General features: G+C 39.8%; 1 protein-coding gene across 9 annotated transcripts in view; it reads right to left on the bottom strand.

Moving 5' to 3' along the window:
* The window catches only part of GRIA4 (glutamate ionotropic receptor AMPA type subunit 4), a 379592-nt gene that overhangs the window by 237755 nt on the left and 121296 nt on the right, over positions 1-20541 (bottom strand). For all 9 annotated transcript variants that reach the window (XM_082682482.1, XM_082682480.1, XM_082682483.1 and 6 more), the window contains exon 4: positions 5848-6087. In XM_082682482.1, coding sequence (XP_082538608.1) covers positions 5848-6087 — 240 coding nt within the window. The remainder of the gene's footprint in view (positions 1-5847; positions 6088-20541) is intronic.

The following is a 20541-nucleotide window of genomic DNA, read 5'->3' as shown; positions in this document are numbered from 1 at the left end:
AAAATAACCGCTGCTTATAGTACTTAAATTAATGTCTTTTTCACTGAAGGAAAATGACTTCCCTTTAAGTAGATTTGAAAAGATTTTCAAGGTTTTATAATACCAAAAATACAGATTTTAAAATGCTATAAATATTTAGCTTAATTATATTCAAATCAAGAATGCTATTTTTCATGCTTCTCCACATTTTTTCATGATAAGAAAACTGCATTTAATCAAGGGCCACCCCATAGGAGAATTTTTCATTTTGACTAGTCTATGAACTCTGAGACACTAAAATATGGTATTATTGAAAATAAAACAAAATATGGTATCATTAATAAAATATGAATTAAATGATTAGTTATTAGAGCACTAAAATTATTTGATACCAAGTATGAAGGACTTCACTTGATGAATTCATTAGTCCATTTCATGGTTATGGTATGTTTATCAGGGGTTACTATGCTACATGCAAAAGGTATAAACGTAATAAGATATAATAATTACCGGCAAAAGACCTATTTCTGGAGAAGAAAAGATATGTAAATGTATACACAATGCAATGTGAAAATTACTGTAAAAAGGATCTGTACAGAATGTTCTCGAAGTTCTTTTCCTACATGAGTCAAAAAAAGATTTAGATGTTTCACTCAAAGTGCAATCTGTTATTCCAAATGAACTCGTTGTTTAGATACACTGTGTTGTCCCATACAGTAGCCATTAGGCAAATGTGGCTACTTGAATTAACCAATTAAAATTTAAATTTAAAATTCAGATCTTCAGGTTTATAAGTCACATTTTAAGTACTCATTAGTCTTAAATTTATCAACTCAAAAATCTTACTGAAGTTTTGTTCCAAATTAAAATTGTAAAAACATTAAACTATGTATCAAAGGCAAGCTTCTAGCTGTTAAGTAGAATCTTGTGTACTGTTTCCTAATGAAGCCATACCAAGTGAGTTAACTTACTTTCAATACTGTCCTGCTCGTCCACTGCATCTTAATACCTATCAAAGTGCCCGATACAGAAAAACTGAGCAAAAAATTTTTACTGAATGACAAATGGATAAACTAAATGAATAAATGAATGAACACCTTTGTTTTCTTCTTTGAGAGGCAGTCAAATGAAAAGAAGCGGGGAGTCACCTGGTACAGAGAATGCTGATGCCGCCTACTATCCTTCTCTGATGCCGCCTACTACCACCATTTCCAGGTTAGGAACAGACTATTGAGAATATAAAATTAAAAAAAAAAAAAAACACTTTATAAAAGGATGAATGGGCTTTAGAGACAATGAGTTTAACTTTCTGCCTTCTCTGTATTTCTGTCTCCCTAGAAGATGTAGACAAAAACATGGGTAGGTTCACACAGCTCCTGAACAGCAGAACAGAACTTGAATATAAGTCTTACAGAGGAAAAAAAGCATCCTTCTTTTTACTGACCGAGAATCAACATGAAAACATTACTTTAAGTTATGACAGTGAGGCTCTTGTGTTTTATGAGATCATTATATCGCTACAGAGATTAAGATTTCATAAGTAATTGAGGAGATCAGTGAAAATACATATTCCCAAATAAGGATTTCTGATGCATCAGAAAGCCATTTTCACTCAAGTTTGTGAAGAAATTCAGGGTCCTATTGAGGTAGTTACTTGTAACATGAAAAGTGCTTAAATAGTTTATGGTTAACAAGATCAGAGAAAAGCACCAAAATCTTATTTCTTTACACTTGGTTTTGAACATTAAAAAAAAAATTCTTATCTTTAATGTTGATAAGCATTTCTTCTGCATGATGTGAAAATATGGATGACTCTTAGCCAACTATGTTTATGACAGAAAGCAATCATGTTCACAACTGAAGTTCATGCCAAAGTTGGTGACAGTGACACAAAATCTTAAGCCCAGTAAATAAGAGGAAATAAATTGGTCTTGTGATCCTAAACTTATAAGCACAACAGTTTCAAAAGGAGAAAAAATTGTTACTATCTTTTTTGAGTACTTAATTAAGGCCAAGAATATTGGGAAGCAGCATCATGCCACGATAGGGTGAACCATCTCAACATTCAGGGAAGGCCACACATTACCAAATATAAAATAAGTCAGTCACCGTGATGAAAAGTAGAGTGTAGGGAGTAGAGTCAACATTGTAATAACATTGTCTGGTGACAGATGGTGACTACACTTATTGTGGTAAACACTCAGCAATGCACAGAACTGTTGAATCACTACGTTGTACACCTGAAGCTCATATAACATTTTATGTCAAATACACTTCAGGAAAAAAACCTTAAATAGCCATCTTCTGATATTTTTTCATTCATGCAATTACCACTCGGTAGAAAGGTGTCTCTTTTGCAAATGGCTTGGGTTACTATAACAGAAGGCCATAAAAAGGACTAGCTGTTCATCCTGCAGCCACTACTGGAGAAGATTAGGAAATCTGAGAGAGTGACTTGCACCAACTGGTTAAAAACTGGACAGTTATGAGGCACCTGGTTGGCTCAGCTGGTTAAATGCCCGACTCTTTATTTTGGCTCAGGTCATGATTTTAGGGTCATGAGAATGAGGCCCCAGTATCTGCACTCAGCAAGGAGTCTCCTTGAGATTCACCCACTCCCTCTTCCTTCGCCCCTCCCCCCCTTGTGTAATTTCTAAATAAATGAGTAAAATCTTTAAAAAAAAGAACTTTAAAACACTGAGGGTTGCTGGGGGGAGGGGGTTTGGGAGAAGGGGGTGGGATTATGGACATTGGGGAGGGTATGTGCTTTGGTGAGTGCCGTGAAGTGTGTAAACCTGGTGATTCACAGACCTGTACCCCTGGGGATAAAAATATATGTTTATAAAAAATAAAAAATTTTATTAAAAAAAAAAACACAACACAACAGGACAGTTACACTCCAGGGAGACAACAATGAAAAAGCAGGCTTTGTGCAGCAAGTCAGTAAGTAAGTTAAAGATGACAAGATGCCACATTAGAAGAAACAGTGCTCATACCATGAAGGACGTAAACCCTAAATTTAGCCAGGAAAAAGATACTTTAAATAATGAAGTATGTATATTTATGCTAGACATATCCCTGGAATGAGGTGATGGGACGTGGCTCAGGGCTGGAGCATCTGATGTGCTATGCAAGAGTAAAGATCCTGGAAAGTACCAACTAGTACAAAAGCAAGGCACCACTTTTAATCTCTGTTTGTAGGGAGGCTAACACATGAATGCCTACACCATTCTCCTTGCCAGAGACCGATTTACTCAGGCACAGAGGCAGAAAGCAAGATAGGGGTCCCACCCATATTTCTGTGAGATAGAGACATCATAAAATAAGGATTTTCTGCCCAAAGTGGTGAACTGGGCTGTGTCATTAAAAACCATCTTATCCTGATCCCAGTATATATTTCCTGGCATTATGGTTCAATTTTTTAACACATTAAGTTAACTTAATGAAGTATAGTTTTTTTCTGCATTTGACATTCATATTTTACAACTGATAAACCTACATCAGCACATTATTATCACCTGAAGTCCATGGCTTACACTAGGCTTCACTCTTGGTTTTGGACATTCCATGTGTTTGAGCAAATGTATAATGATGTGTCTATCATTACAGTATCGTAGTGAATAGTTTCACTGCCTGAAAATCCTCTGTGCTCTATCTATTCATCCCTCCTTCCCCTTAACCTCTGGCAAATACTAAGCTTTTTCCTATCTTTATAGTTTTGCCTTTTCCAGAACGTCATACACTTGGAATCATACAGCATGTAGTCTTTTCAGATGGGCTTCCTTCACTTAGCAGGAAGATGTATTTAAGGTCCCTCCATGTTTTTTTTACGCACTGATTGCTCATTTCCTTTTAGCTCCGAACAATATTTCACTATTTGGATGAACCACAGTTTATCCATTCACCTACTGAAGGGCATTTTGGTTGCTTTCCAGTTTTGGCAATTATGAATAAAGCTGCTCTAAACATCTGTGTGTGGGTTTTTTGTGTGGACGTAATTTTTCACCTCCGGTTAGTAAAATACCAAGAAGCGGGACTGCTGGATCACATGGTGAGAGCATAGTTTTGTAAGAAACTGCCAAACTGTCTTCCAAAGGGGCTGTACCATTGTGCATTCCCACCAACAATGAATGAGAGCTCCTGTTGCTCCACATCCTCATCATCATTTGGTGCTGTCAGTGATCTGGATTTTGGCCATCCTGATAGATATGTTGTGGTATCTCATTGCTGTTTTCAGTTGTATTATGATTCAATTATCAGTGTCCTCTTGCTTAAGGATTTTTCCAAAAGTTAGAAATGTACAGAATGATCATTTCTGCAACCTAGAATATATTCTGCAGAATGACTTGGATAATTAGCTAGTGGAAAATGTTATCATGAGATATGGGTAGGTTATCATGAGATATGGTAGGACAGTGTTACTGTCCCTTATTTCCAAATGAGAATTACTGCATGCTGCAACCATGCAAAAAAAAAAAAAAAATACACTGTTATTAAATTTTCTGAATGTGTTACAGAAAGGGAAATTTGCCAAGAATGCTAATATAAGCAATGTACTAAGACCACCACTGTGACATTTTATATGATATATACCATCTCTGAGTATAGGAAATTATGTTTGGACTTTTGAAGGTAATCATATTTTCAAGACTTATCTTGCTTATTTATTGTCTTATATTTATTATCTTACCCACTTTGTAGATAGAATTCTATTCAAGGATATTCTTAAAATGTTGCCAGTTTCAATTATTCCAACTTCTTTTTTTTTTAAAGATTTTATTTATTTATTTGACAGAGAGAAATTACAAGTAGATGGAGAGGCAGAGAGAGAGAGAGAGAGGGAAGCAGGCTCCCTGCTGAGCAGAGAGCCCGATGCGGGACTCGATCCCAGGACTCTGAGATCATGACCTGAGCCGAAGGCAGTGGCTTAACCCACTGAGCCACCCAGGCGCTCAATTATTCCAACTTCTGATAAAAAATCAAAGTCTTTAAGGAAAAAAGATTGAAGACAAAAACCCACAGGGGTTTTCTTGCTGTTTAAATTGTAATGTAATATGTTGCTACCATTCTAGTCACTAAATTAAAAAAAAAAAACTAAAAGAAAAAAAGAATGAATATGGGAACTTCATAAGTTATGTCTCATACTGTAAAGTCAGAGTATCTCAAACAGGCCCACAAATGAATGGACTGTTAATAATCCAACATTCTTCACCCCGTTTTCCCAATGCATGAGTGGAACAGTGTCACTTACTGATCTCCACAGCCTGATGAAGTAAAGGTTCCTAGCGCACAAGCCCTCCCACCCAATCCGTACTGCACTGACACGACGCTTCAAGTACTCAAGGTTACATTTCAACACGACATCTGAAACTAATGATGTACTCTGTGCTGGCTAACGGAATTTAATTTAAAAAATTCTACACTTCAAACTCAATGCTATGCTTCCAAACTGCTACTTTCCCTTTTTCAAAATAAAATTTGAGATACACAGAAGTAGACACAAAACTCAACCTGCAACTTTCTTAAGATCTTCCAAGACCTTAAATCATCATTAAGATGACCTTAAATCATCTGCACTCGAGGTAAAAGACCTGTTTACTTGAAATACCATCACGGACATTTTCACGGAATCCTTTTATTTCGGCCAAGTGACAGAGCATGGCTTCCTCACCCACCACCTTGCGCGTCTGGAGCTTGTTTAATGACGGACCGTGGCCCAGTCAGGCTAAGTTCACTGATCATACGCATCGCGCACTTGCTGATCCCAGCCACACTCCGGCTCCAAACACTTCGGCGCGCCGCACGCGCGACACCGGGGCCGGTCGCGGCGCACCGAGAGCAGCGCTCGGCCGCGCAGCGCGGACTCACCCCGGTCCGTGTCGTACAGGAAGACGAAGCAGTTCCACTCATAGTGGTCCAGCAGGCTCAGGAGCGCGCCCCGCAGGGACGGCCGCAGCTGCAGCACGAACTGGCTCTCGCCCTCCGTGGGGAAACTGGGCGTGATGAGGGAGATGTGTAAGGCGCTGCAGAATGAGGTCAAGGTATGCACCGACCTCTTGTCATAGAGTCCGAAAATCGCAAAAACTCCTCTGGAGTACTGGGAACAGACTGAAAGAAAAGAAAAAAACCACACAACTGTGAGCACACTCTCAACCTGCTGACTTCCACATCAACCGTCTATGAGGCTAAAAGAAGTCTGAGTCATGCGGACATCTGGGAATGTCACATCAGGAAAGAGTAAAACTGAAGCGTATAATTAATTCTGTCCTCCCCGAAGGCGTCCTTCCTCACCGAGCCAATCTGCACTTCCGGTGCAAGATGGCGTCGCAGGAAGAGCCCGCGCTCGCCGCGCCCCTCGCGTCGACACCGACCTGGACAGCCGCTCCTCCGAGAGAACCGAGAGCCGGCGAGCCGCTCCTGCCCACAAGCCAGAAGGACCCCAGGCAGAGAGGGACAGAGAGGAGGCGCTGACACCGGGAAGCCCCGGCTGTGCGAGCACGGAGGGACCCGGAGCCGACCCGTGTGCCCTGCGGGGCGCGGACAGACGGCCGGGTGTGAAGGAGCAACCGGCACAGAAAGGCCTCAGCCCTAGAACCCTGCCAAGCAGCGGGGGAGCGGCTGGATCCTCTCCAGCTCCAGAGGCTGGCGAGCGCCACTGTTTACACTGGCGTCCACCTGGCGAGCGCCTGGTGCTGACGGAAACCGGGTTCCGGCGCCGCGGCCGGCCTGCTGCCTCCGCGAGCCCTGGCTCTAGCCCCAGATGCCCTCGGGCACAGGAAAACAACCCGCAGTTTAAAAGAGCAACTAGCATACAAACGACCCAGCCTTAGAGCTCCACTGAACAGCGGGGGAAGCTGCCGGAACAACCCTGAGACGGAGGCCAGCCAGCCCCATGCTTGCCGTTCCCCAGCCACCTCAATCCCACGGGGCAGGGTCGGCGCCGCCAGGCTGGCCTGCCACCGCAGTGCGCCCCGCGCCCCCAGCCCGCACCATTCCCAGGCGTCTCACCAACGAGGGCCCAGCGTGGTGCACGGCGGGGCACGCCCAGCCAGCGGGATAAGGTGAAAAAGGCGCCCAGCACTCCTCGAGCCCCAGACAGCTGCGGGCGCGTGCTTCCGGCCCCACCTGGGCATGGCCTACGGCGCCCTACACCGAGTTCCTGGAGGGCCAGGCGTCCCGCTTCACCAGCTTCAGCTTCTGCAGTCCCCCCCGGGGCATCCTCAGTGCAGAGAGCCGGGGGACCACCGCAGCCAGTGCCCACTTCACCTGCAGCCATCCCACCGGGGACCCCCAACACTGGGGACGACCTTCCATGGGATCCCTCCTTCAACTTCAGGAAAGGTAGTCGTTCGCCTAGCTCACAGAAACAAACACACGAAGTCGAACGAAAAGAGAAGACAGAGGAATATGCTCCAAATGAAAGAAAAAGAACTAAAATAAAACGGAGATAAATCTACCTAAATTCGTTACTTTGTGGCTTTTTTGTTTTTTGCAGTTGCAGTTGTCATTTTTTTCCCCTCACAACCTTAGAGTTCTCTAGAACCACGTGTGAACACAAGTTAAGCTCTCTGGAAAATCACTACTGGGGTGCCCTGGATACTTGGCGGTATTGTGACGAGCTGTGCAGCTTATAGGTAGGCTATAAAGTGAAGACAAGACAATTTCAAAACCCAACAGAACCAAGTCCTCTTGCAGTAAGAACCTGCGGTGAACAGGTGCACAGCCTCCTTCTCTTTCCTGTCTATGCTCCTAGTTGTTGCAAGAACAATGAGACAAATACATAAAGAGAAACAAACACACACACAAACACCTCTTCTCAAGATTCTTTCCTAGAATCATTTTAATCCCTTCTTCAGCATGACTGAATCCTAGTCCTAACTTGGGTAACTTTTTCTAATTTACCTTTTAAAGGATACAGGCTTGCATTAAAAAAATACTTTTTCTGTTTAAGAAGGAAAGCATCACTGAAATCCAAATTCTTATAGTTTACGACATATGGTGAAAGGTCCCATTTTTCTTTGTCTTATACCGCTAGTTTAAAATGTCCTTAATTCTCTAAAATGTTGATGTTTTCTGATTTTGGTTACTACTTTTAAGTGCTAAGTTTATAAAGAAGCCGAGGATATTAGATAATCTAGAGGTATTAGGAGTAGTTTATTGTGATACAAAGAAATTAGATTTTGCTTTGTTGAAGTAATAATAGGCTCTTGGAAAAAAATTAATTATCCTAATAACATTTATACCCATATTCTACAATATCTGGGTTTTAGGGAATTATGAGGCATAATTAAATAAGATAAATTAATAAAACCTGGCAGTGTTTCTTCTGTTCTTGTTTATAATACCTCTGAAATTAGGGATAGAGTCTGAGCAATATAACTATAGCAGAAGGTACCAATTAACAGAAAAGGGATGCTTCTGGTCTTTTGTAGATAATATGTTCTAAGAGATCTTGTATAAGTTCTGGAAAAAGTAACACCTAACTAAGGAACCAGCATCTATATTCAAATGGACAAGACTAGGATAGACTAGACTTTAAAATAGAAGGGAATGACTGCAAACTCAGCAAAACAGTTTAAATCCTAGTGCTTTTACTTGTTAGCCAGGTGACCTTGGCTAAATTATTTAATCTTAATTGTCTCAATTATAAATACATAATATGCCAAAGATTAAATAAGATAATGCATACAAAACCATGACCCTATACAGGAGATAATTAGTAAGTGGTAGATTTTTTTTTTTTTTTGAAATATTTTATTCACTTGAGAGAGAGACAGAGATAGGGAGAGAGAGTACAAGCAGGGAGTAGATGGAGAAGCAGGCTCCCTGCTGAGCAGGGAGCCCAATGCGGGGCTCGATCCCAGGGCCCTGATATCATGACCTGAGCCTAAGGCAGATGCTCAACTGACTGAGCCACCCAGGTGCCCTGTAAGTAGATTTTATAAATTCCATGAAGGAAAAACATCCAATTCTAATTCTATGCTCGCCCAGGAACTACAATTTGATCACCTAAGTAATCTGACCAACTGGAAGACTTGTTCTGACGGTGTGACTGGCTGAAATTTTCTTTCAAGGTATAAGAAACAGCATGATGTAACATTTGGGTACCTAGTGTTTCAATTCAATTAATTTCTATAACTTAAGAGACCTTCTCCGATAAATCAAGTTGCTGGATCAGCTGTTAACCTTGCGAAAGTTCCACCAAGGCTTTGGATGTATTTATGTAAGTGCTGTACACTTAGTGTATAACTAGGAGTCCCTTGGCCTCCTTATAAATTTTTCATATTGTCCTGTTCCCTTGATTTCCATACAAGTTGAGAGCCCACTCTTAATCTTTAGTCAGCAAATAATCTGGTTCAAATAATTTTTGTTTCACTTTATTGAAAAAAGTTGAAGAGCTTTAGAACTGGCTTTCAGTTTGGTTCTGAACATACACACAGATTTTAGTGGTTGTTCAAGAAACTGTTAAGCAAACAGCGGGCACCTGGGTGGCACAGTTAGTTGGGTGTCTGACTGTGGCTTAAGGCTTCAGTCGTGGGATTGAACCCCTTACTGGGCTCCGGGCACAACAGGGAGTCTGCTGGAGTTTCTCTCTCCCTCTCCCTTTGTCCATCCCCCCAGGATGAGCACCCACTCTTTTTAAAATAAATAAATAAATCTTTAAAAAAGAAAAGAAAATGTAAGCAAGTCATGTACTTTAAGACAGTTATACATATAATATATTATATGCATGTATAATTATAGTATTACGGAGTATAATTATGTAAATACTTAATTCTTTGTTATTGCATTTTAAAACCATACCTTTGTCCAGTTTTGGTTTCCAAACTCCATTTCGAGGAACCCCACAAGTTTCCTAAGAGGACTTCATTAGCTTTGCAGGAGAACCTTTGATGAAACAGGAAAGGGTGGCACCCCTTTCCCCCAAAAAAGCTGAACAGCACTTCTGATTTCCTCTATTTCAAATACTGAGCTGCTTCCAACATCACATTTTACGTGCAAATAGTATTATGCTATTTAAGAAGGCCCAAAACAACTAATATACCCTATACAAAGTTCCTTGATTATTTTTTCTTTCCTACTGTGTTCTTTTCAATGTAATCATTATGACTTTCCACTACTCTGGTGCTTGCCATAGCATTTTAACTTAATTTATTCCACTTGTTCCTCAATAAACAGTATTTTCTGATATTTAATCATCTTCTGTCTGCTTTCTTCATTTGCATCATCATAAATATCCATCTAACTTCTCTTTTTCACAGCAACTTGTCATTCTCCTAATACACTTATTTAGAAACTGTAAAAAGTCTTAGACTAATAACTTTGCTTTTGGCTGTATTTTGTCACTCACATTTTAGTTTCCCTTTGTAAATGTCCAGGTTTAGTAGTACTAATTTGATTACTATTATTATTTTTTTATCTGTTTAATCTAGAATTATATCCTTGGTAGGTGAGGGTTATTGGGTTTCCTATGTATTTGGATAGATGGTCAATCAAATGTTCAATATTATCTCTATATGATCCCTTAGATAGTATTTCATTTGCTCAATAGATACCAATTTTATTTATTTTTTTTTTTAAGATTTTATTTATTTATCAGAGAGAGAGGGGGAGAGAGTGAGCACAGGCAGACAGAAGGGCAGGCAGAGGCAGAGGGAGAAGCAGGCTCCCTGCTGAGCAAGGAGCCCGATGTGGGACTCGATCCCAGGACCCTGGAATCATGACCTGAGCTGAAGGCAGCTGCTCAACCAACTGAGCCACTCAGGCGTCCCTAGATACCAATTTTAAAAGATAATTATTTCCAGATTTAGTATTAGAATCTAGCTTTTGCAAACACTCAAATCAAAATTCACTTGATTATGTCTTATGACGTCTATTGTTGCTTAGTATACAGATAATTATTCAAACAATGGAACTTCTTGAACTATCTGTATGCATACACAAATTAATGAAATAAGTAAGTATCAGTGTGTTCAGAAATGCATACATAAGAGGGGAGCAAGCTGAATTTTAATGGTTAGTCACTAAAGAGATGTGATGGTATTAGATAGATACATATTTTGGGATACAAACACTAATCAGGATAAGACTTCCAAGGAAATAATCCAATCAAAATTTTAAGCACATATTCTATATTCTGCTTCACTAATGAGATCACTAAGATCAAGTTATTATGTAAATAACACATAATATAAACACATCGTAATAATTCATTCATCTTTTACCTGATGGTGTCAATTAATTAGATCTGTCTTTTCATCAGGTAGTCACCCCATTCTGTTCCAGATGCCACACTCCAGATGCCAAGCCAAGTCAATCTGTCATATAATTTGTGATGATTTATAGCCCTCCATCACATGTAAATCAAATGACGTGGTCTTAGCTCAGTGTTTCTCAAGTCATGGGACATAAATCCAAGTGATATGCTGAATTTCACCGACCACCGCGGCGCATGTAGGAAGAGCACAGGCCAGCGATCCATCGGATGCTCTTCCCTTTCTCCTGCCTCTGCAGGCTTCCTCCGCCCTATACAACTTCCGAAAATAAGCCCAGCTGTCCTTCATTTTATCAAACAACCTTCTACACCTACCGCTTCTTACCCTCCTTCTCCAGGCACTTTTGTTGATAAGGTTTTCTACTTACACTGTTTTCCAACTCATTTGATTTGGCTCGTCTACTTCCCAGCCACCAGAACCACTTTCATCAAGTGTGCTGATGACCAACTATATCCTAAATCCGACATCCTTGAACTCCCATCTTACTGGAGTTCTCTGTTGGGTTTGGAACTTTAGATGTCTGCTGGGCTGCAAACCCAACCACTTCCTATTTCTACTATGCCACTCCAGGTACTTCTGTTAATAACCTTGCCCTGGGGCACCTGGGTGGCTCAGTGGGTTAAACCTCTGCCTTCAGCTCAGATCATGATCTCAGGGTTCTGGGATCGAACCCCACATCGGGCTCTCTGCTCAGTGGGGAGCCTGTTTCCTGCCCCCCCTGCCGCCTGCCTTCTTCTCTGTCTACTTTTGATATCTCTGTCTCTGTTAAATAAATCAATAAAATATTTTAAAAAAATAACCTAGCCCTGTGAGGGTGCCTGCCAGATCAGTCATAGAGCATGGGACTCTCAACCTCAGGGTCATGAGTCTAAGCCCCATGTTGGATGTGTAGCGTACAACCCCCCACCCCAAAACTATATATCTATATCTATATATCTATCTCTATCTATATATATATCTATCTATCCCCAGCCTTGTAGATATTTGAATTTGCATGATTAAGCTATCCATTTTTCAATGTAAACAGAACTGTTTACTGGTTTGGGTAAACTGCATAAAGCAGTGTAAAAAGTGTTTGTTGGTGTTTAATCAATCTGTAGTCAAAAGAATGTACTGCAAAAAAAAAGAAAAAAAAGGTAGATTTAACACTACCACTCATCATTTCATTCAACAAATGCTTATATGCTGCCTAATTTATTACAGCCACTGTGTTAAGCATTTCTAACAAAATACAATTAATACAGTGTTTTCCACTGAGAAGAGGTTCACATTCTAAGTAGCCAGATACAAATTGATGCTTAAAGATAGTGAACACAGTAAGTGATAGGCAGAGGTTATGAGGAAGCACAGAGGAGTCCTTAGCTTAGCCCATAGGCCATAGGGCTATGGATTGAAGGAAATGTTACTTGTCTATGGAGGTTAGGTTTGAATAGTGATTAAAGATATAGAAACCAACAAGCAGGTTGCCAATATTTCTATTTCTGATTAAAGATCATATTTAAACCACATCAGAGTCCAATAATATCTAGAAATGTTAGGGAAACAAATACATGCCAGTTGCTTGGATATAAACGTAGTGGTGGGAGCACAGAGAGTCACTATATGGCATTTGGTTATTAGGTGCTTTAAAAAAAACAAAAACCTATCACCAAAACATCAAAATGCTATGCCCTGTGCAAACATGTACTACAGAGATCCTGTTACGATGTACCAATTTCTTTCTTTAAAATTTTTTGAATATTTTATTTATTTGAAGAGTCCCTGAAAGCTTGTGAACCAGAGGAGGGACAGAGGGAGAGGGAGAAGCATACTCCCCACTGAGCAAGGAGCCAAATGCAGGACTCCATCCGAGGACCCTGAGATCATGACCCGAGCCAAAGGCAGATGCTTAACAGTCTGAGCCACCCAAATGCCCCTGGACATACCAACTTCTAAAAGGTAATCCTAGAATATAAGTAATAAATCTTTATTTTATTACTTAAAAAAAAACCTTTTATTTTATTAATTTATTTTATTATTTTAAATAATAAAATTTAAATTATCTTATTTTATTATTAAAAAAATCCTTTATTTTATTAAGTTATTTAATAAATAAATATAAGTAATAAATCTTCACGATCCTAGTAACAATTGGATTAGATACCAAAAAGATGTAGTCTTCATTAATGATGTAATGCTAAATTTGTCTTCAAGGAAACATGACTACAGAGTGAATATATTTATCATCTATCTCAGTGAGAGATAAGAGACAGAGAGAGAGGATAGAACAAATACGAGCATGTTTACTGGTTGAGAAATGGAGCCATCAGAGAAGGAGAAAGGATATAGAAGAGAAAGGGGTAATAATTAAAGAAGGTCCAGAAAGACAGAATGTATTGGGCCCAGGGCACATACAAAGCTGGCCTTGAATGAGATGAGCAGGTGTAGGGAAGGTACTTCATTCCATGGAGTTCACAGATTAAAAGATAAGCTGAGATGTGTGTGGTTGATAGTTTCCTACTTGCATCAGTATGAGAGGCAAGGTTGCAACAGTGAGATTCCATAAAGCTGTCGAAAAGTGGCACACGTTACAAATAATTGCAGAGGGTAGGAGAGGAAACCAAGAGCACATAAAATATCTTACAAACCGCCTGATAATAAGGAACCCTTCCTATTTTAGCCACAACAATATCCAACCTAACACACACAACACAGCACGTGGGCCATGGTAAGTGCCCTGTAAGACCTTACTGAGTGGGATGACAAAACAAAGTGAAAGATTAAATGAATATTGACAGAAGAAAAATATGGAAATATGCACTAGCGGTGGCAACAATTTAGAAATTCATGATTTCCTTCAGGCACAGCATGAGAAGAGTAACCAAAGAGAATAATAATGAGGAGTTTACAACTTTACTCCTTGAAGCAAAATTTTCTCTTGGCTTACCCAACAGCACCCTTTCCTGCATTTCCTCTTATTTGAATGCTGGTTCTCAGTTTCCTGGCTTGCATCTCCCTGTCTGACCAATCTTTAAGTAATGAAAGAGCACTTCTTCTACACTCTTTAGATAATGTCATCTATTTCTAGGGCTTCAAATATCATTCATGCGTCAAGAATGCCCTGATTAATAACTTCAGCTTTGTTCTTTCTTATGGGTTCAGACCCAAACATCAATACTTGACATCTCTCCTTTGTTGTCTTTTTGGCACCTGAAACCCAGCTGGGCCAAAACAGGACCCTTTATTTTTCTTCCAGAATCTTGTGTCTGTTTTCCCCCATCCAAATAAAAAGCATGACCATCTATAAAAATATTATTGATTCTTACCTTCCTTCTACCCCACATTGAAATCATGACAAATCTTGATGGTTTCATTTCTAAAATACCTAAAATATATCAAAATCCACTCACTCCTCTGTATCCCTATTATGCTGCCACTATCCTGCCCAGTCTACTAGTAAAGTCTCCAGACTGTACTTCCTGTTCCCAGTTTTATTCCTTCCTAATCATTGCCCACTCAGCAGAGAGTGTGTAAGATGGCACTCCAACCCGACTTAAAGTTTCAGTGGCTTTTCATCCGATTTAACTAATTCCGTGTGGCCTTAAAAGCTCTAATGATTTTGTCTTCCCTAAACTCATCCACCATTGCCCCCTCACCCACTAGACTAAGCCAGACTCTCCCTTTTTCTGTTACTTAAATACACTTTCCCATCCACTCTAGGGCCTTGGCTCTAACTGCTCTCTCTGGCCTGACTGTCCCTTGGCTGTACTTCCTACCATTCCTGTCCCAGTGAAAATGTCAACTCCCTAACAGCCTCTCCCTGACTCCTCTAGGAAATGAGGTTCCCACAGCTCCAGTCACTCTCTTGCTTGTGACCTTCTTTTATATTGTGCTTAGCCCTTACCACTATTTGAAATTACCTTACTTATTTGATGGCTTATTTACCTCTTTTCTTCAGGATGTCAGGAGTTCTGCAAGAAGAGGGAATCTGGCGCCCATCCACTGAGGCAACCTCAGGCTCTGGAATGGGCATATGGAAAGTGCTCCCTGAATGCTGGCAGAGTGAATGGAATCACGGTCTCTGGTAAAGGCAGTAAAGACAAAAGAGAGATTGGGAGAGTGTGGAATGACTGGCCGGTAACCACAAAAATCTACTTCCTTGTTGCTGAGTGGACTCTGGAAGCTAAGTCCCCCCAACCCATGGTCTAGGTAACTTACTTTCAGTCTCTAGGGGCATCCTCCCTTCCCTTTTGACTGGACATCTGTTCACCATTTGTTTTTTGTTTAAAAGATTATTTATTTATTTATTTATTTGGCACAGAGAGAAAAAATAGTGAGGGGGGAACACAAGCACAGGGAGCAAGAGAGGAAGAAGCAAGCCTCCTGCTGAACAGGGAACCTGATGCAGAGCTTGATCCCAGGACCCTGGGATCACGACCTGAGCCAAAGGCAGATGCTTAATGACTGAGCCACACAGGTACCCCTCACCATTTGTTTTTAATTAAAGCTTAGTTCCTGAAGACTGCCTGCTATTATGACATAGAGATTTCATGATTCCTTATAAGGAAAATAATTATAATCTTAACTACACATTAATTTTTTAAAACAATTTAACACTTGGGTAACGAGACAGTTCTCTTACCATTGACAAAATCATCTATGTTTTATGCATTCATCATGGTGATGTTCTATTATCATTTCTATACACTTAATTCTGACTTGGCTGGAATATGGTGAGGCGGGGAGTCTCTCCAGCACAGCAGAGCCTGAGCTGTGAGTGAAATGCTTCCTCGCCTGGCCCTCGTCTGTGTCTACCTAATTTCTACCTTTTTTTTTTTTTTTTAAGAATCCTGCCATGTATCTTTCTTCAAAAATACATCTTGTCACATATCTGGATTTTTAAAATAATGTCTCTTAAAATGCCAACAGTCTACTGGAAAACCTTACAAAGTCAGGACATACTAGTTAAGCATCTTCCCTCTTTCTCTGATTATTTGATATGAAAATGATGAACTGCTCATATCTGGATTTGAAAACGCTCAATCAGATGGTGGATAGAGCATGCTGGGCCCAGAATTCATTAATTTATGCCCTTAAGGCATTATCATAGATTATTAATATGTAAAAGCTAATTTTCTTAGACTTGTAAGTGGTGGTTAGCTATAGTACATAAAGTTACTGAAGCTAATCACTATAAATGACAAGTTGAAATGCAAATACCACAAAAATATTTCACTTTAATTCTATCACAATTAAGTACTTCCACTTTCTCAGATGTCTTCTCTGAAGATGCTTCTGGACAATGCCGTCAAAGACCACAATGAGATATAATCACTTGCACAGCCCTCACATGCTCCCCCTTCAGCTTTGTGACATCTCAGCTAGAAAGCATATTTCAATTCTAAATTAAACTAATTGAGAGCTCAGTAAAAATATACAGGCTTGTTTGCACATTTCTTTCCAGAGTCAGGCCATCATAATGGAAACACATGGCTCATTTTGCTTCCAAGGCCTATAAAGGAATAAGCAGAAGGCTATTTGCAACACTCAGCACAAGAAGCAAGGCTCCATTCTGTGTAAAACTGGCTGTCCTAGCAGTAATCTGGGTGCTGTGAAGATCATATGATTCTTTTATACTCCTAATATATAACCATAAGGACTCCAACAAGTAAGTCTTTAGAAGGAAAGAAGTTGAGAGGAGAGGAAGAAACCAATTCCAAAGGGCACCTAAATCCTAACAGGTGTGTTTGGTTCTTCAGTTTCAACTTCCAGCCATAGAGAAGAATGCAGGGGGCCAAGACACCCAGTGATATACTGTTCGGTATTGAAGGATTTGGAACCTAGTTTTACCTCTAAGTGGCTCCTTAATGGAAACATTCGCGTCATCATCTGTATTTTATACTATATAACTGGGAGGCATAATTGCAGCAGAGTTTTCTGTATGCTTGAGAAACTTCTTCAAGGGTCTAAATAGTATGTTGAAAGCTTTTCTTCATCAGAGGAGACACAGCTGTCTTCCTGAAAATCATTTCAAAGCATCATGGACGTGGATAACCTCAATTAAAAATGGAATGGAATAATATCTGACAGCTACTGGAGTGGGGTTCAGAAACAACTGTTCTCATGAATATGGTGCTTCCCCAGTAGAATAACTGGAGTGTCATTCCTTGCTCGGGTGCAGAATTTTGACATGGGTTTCATGCCTGTCTGTACTCCCAGGACATAACGGCAAGGACTGACCGCTTCTCTCATCCTGCTTTTCCATCTCCAGCATTCAGCATAACGCTTGGCACAGAGTTGGTGGTCAATAAATATTTGCTGAATGAATAGCAAAATGAACAGAGGCAAAGTGGGGTTGTGTGTGAAAGGTATTCGGGATCTGTGAAGCTATTTGGCCTAACCTTTTAAGTGGAACGAACAGCCATCGAAAGCAAATCTAACATGTAAAATTGTGTTTTGATAAAAGAAAACATTGCCCCATTGGATTTAAGATGGGACAATTTAGCAATGAGAATTTACATTTAACTTCCTTGGAAGTCACAGCTTATACATTGGTAACCCATTACCAACTCCCTGCTCTGTGCTTTAGGCCAAAGCTCCACACCCAGTGTTCTAGTGCCACATCCAGAGCACGGAGAAGACATCCAAGGAGCTAGCTGGGCAAGGGGATGGGTAGAAACCCCAACAACTAGTGAGTATCTACTGTATGTCTGGTTCTGCCATAGTCATTTTGTAAGCATGACCTCACTCAAACTTCACGGCAGACATATACTGTAGGTATTATTCTGTCCATTTTTCTTTTTCATTGTTGAAAATAAAATTTGGTGAAGTTATGCAACTTGTATAAGTTTATACATCTAAGCAGGGAAAGGTCAATTTTTAGCCCAGGTCTGATTCCAAAATTCATTCTACTCTACCCCTTGAAGGAAAATGATTGGTTAGACATTTCTTCTATCTTGCTCTGCTGAGGACGTTTGGGCCATTACACCTTGATTGCTAGTGGAAAAGGCAATATAAGAATGCATATACTTCATGGAAATCAGAGGTCTTAAAGGATTATGGAAAATTGCTTTCTCTTAAAAAGCCACCTCTTAAAGCAAACCAAACTTCAGCTGTCATTTAAAAAGGACAATTACACATATAACTCAGACAAATAAGATTATAGTATCCAATGCTTCTTATGCCTTTTTTTGGGGGGTGGGTAGTTGTGCCTTTCTAAAATGCACTGCATATAATCATGAGAGAGAATTTACAGGTAACCATGACTAGATGGAAATACTGAGCAACTGCATGGTGTAGTTTCTGTGTACATAAAAATAGATAATATTTTTATAGTATCTATAGTGCATATAGATATATAGATCTATAGTATATATCTCACAACATATAATTAAACCAGCTGTTTTATGATTTTTTACTAGTGCCTGACTTCTGGTTCTAATTTTATATTCTAGAATGGAGAAGCCTTTATGTTCTGATATATTATTTGTTTATATCCAAATTTCAAAAAACAATTGTCAGACCTTGGGGCCACACATGAAGAAGGAAAACACAAAAATAGAAATAATGAACCACTATGGCTACTTTGTCAAGGTTACATTTTTAAGCTTTTTGAATGCTCAGAACTTTTTCCAGAGATTTCATAGTTAAATACACCCTGGTTTATAAATCCCTTTACTTCATCCTTCTAAATTATTAGGGCATTACAGAACAGAATGATGTCTAATAAAAATACTATTTCATTCCCTATGCTGTTAAACCATGATTCACTATTCAAAGAACACTATTAATAATTGTTCTGACTGCATGTGTGTGTGTGTGTGTGTGTGTGTGTGTGTGTGTGTGTGTGTGTTAGAGTGGGGGAGGAAGAGAGAGAGATGAAAACAGAAAACACTTTTGGGTTTTGAGAAATAATAGAATATGACTTGGTGCAACAATAATCACTATAATCACAGTCCTTTTAAAAGCATTAAAACTTGAGTACATGTTTCCCGCTATTAACTTTTCTTAGAATAGTTAAAATCTCTTATGACCAAAAAAAAAACCAGATTTAATATTAGAACACAGACTTTAGGGAAAAAAAATTGAAATTTATGTACATCTGTTTCTTAGCAAATAAAATGAAGAGCTTATTCACTCTATCCAAGGGAAAGGCAATTATGCAATATAAAGTTTTGTTATACATATAAAGTAATTAATGCCAAGTGTTGAAGAGATCTTTGGGGGAAGTCATCAAGAGGATGTGACCAATGGTTGACCCATGAGCTGGTCCTGGGGGAGATCAGAGATTCCTCACCCCCCCCCCGTCCTTGGAATATGTGTTCTACTTACCATCCCTGCTCCCTGAAGCTGCCCCAAGAACATGACCCTGAGACAGTGATGTGATGTCGAGAGCATCTGAACAGTATACGTGACTGAACCCGCTACAGAAATCTTTAAGATTCTGGAAGGCAGGTGGGACTATCTGTTTATCTGTGGACACCCAAGACAAGCCTCGAAGGTACGTTCCCTTGCTCATTAACCCTGCCACCCACCAATCTGGAATGGTCTGCCTTTTTCTTTTCTTTCTTCTTGTTTTTTCCCCTTGTGTTATTTCTTTTGTTTCTTTAAAAAAATTTTTTTATTGAAGTCTGCCCCTTTTTTTCTGTCTCTCCCTGCCCTCCACATCCAAGGGCGGGCTGCAGATAACACCCAAGAGGCTCCCAGAGGGTCTGCAAACCAACAGAAATCAACCGACAGAGACACCATGGATTTCCTAGATTATGGAATTTCATGGCTGTCTATCAAGGTAGAGTATCTCATTTTACAGAGGAGGAAAGTGAATCCTCAAGGTACACAGTCACTACAGTCACTGCCCAAGGCCTTGAGATACTAAGTAAAGCAGACCTCCTTGGCTTAGACAGAAAGTAAAGATAAAAAACCCATTCAAATGAGAGGAAAAACACAACAGTAAGATCCTACCTATAAATTCATAGAGGTTTAAAATTTATAGAGCAAGGATGCGATCTGTGAGCAAGGAAAGAATATGCTATCTTGTGTGCCAGTAGCATTCCAACCGTATTTCATGAAATCGTTGTGCTCAGCAAGATGACAAATACTTCTGCAGACTTTCATTACGGGTCTGAGCACATTTTAATTACTCAAATATTTAATCAGTAGTGTTTTCATGCTGTATAAACTGTTCTCCTTTTTCCTCTAACGATTAAGACAAATGAGTTGTTTATGTCATCTAGTCACTTACAGGCAGATAAACATACAAGCCACTGTCCACTATGTATTGCAACTTTAGGCAGATTTTTGTTTTGCA

Source organism: Mustela nivalis (assembly GCF_964662115.1).
Source record: "Mustela nivalis genome assembly, chromosome: 9".
Lineage (NCBI taxonomy): Eukaryota > Metazoa > Chordata > Mammalia > Carnivora > Mustelidae > Mustela > Mustela nivalis.
The sequence above is the reverse complement of the archived record's forward strand: the minus strand, read 5'-3'. Positions and strand labels throughout refer to the sequence as shown.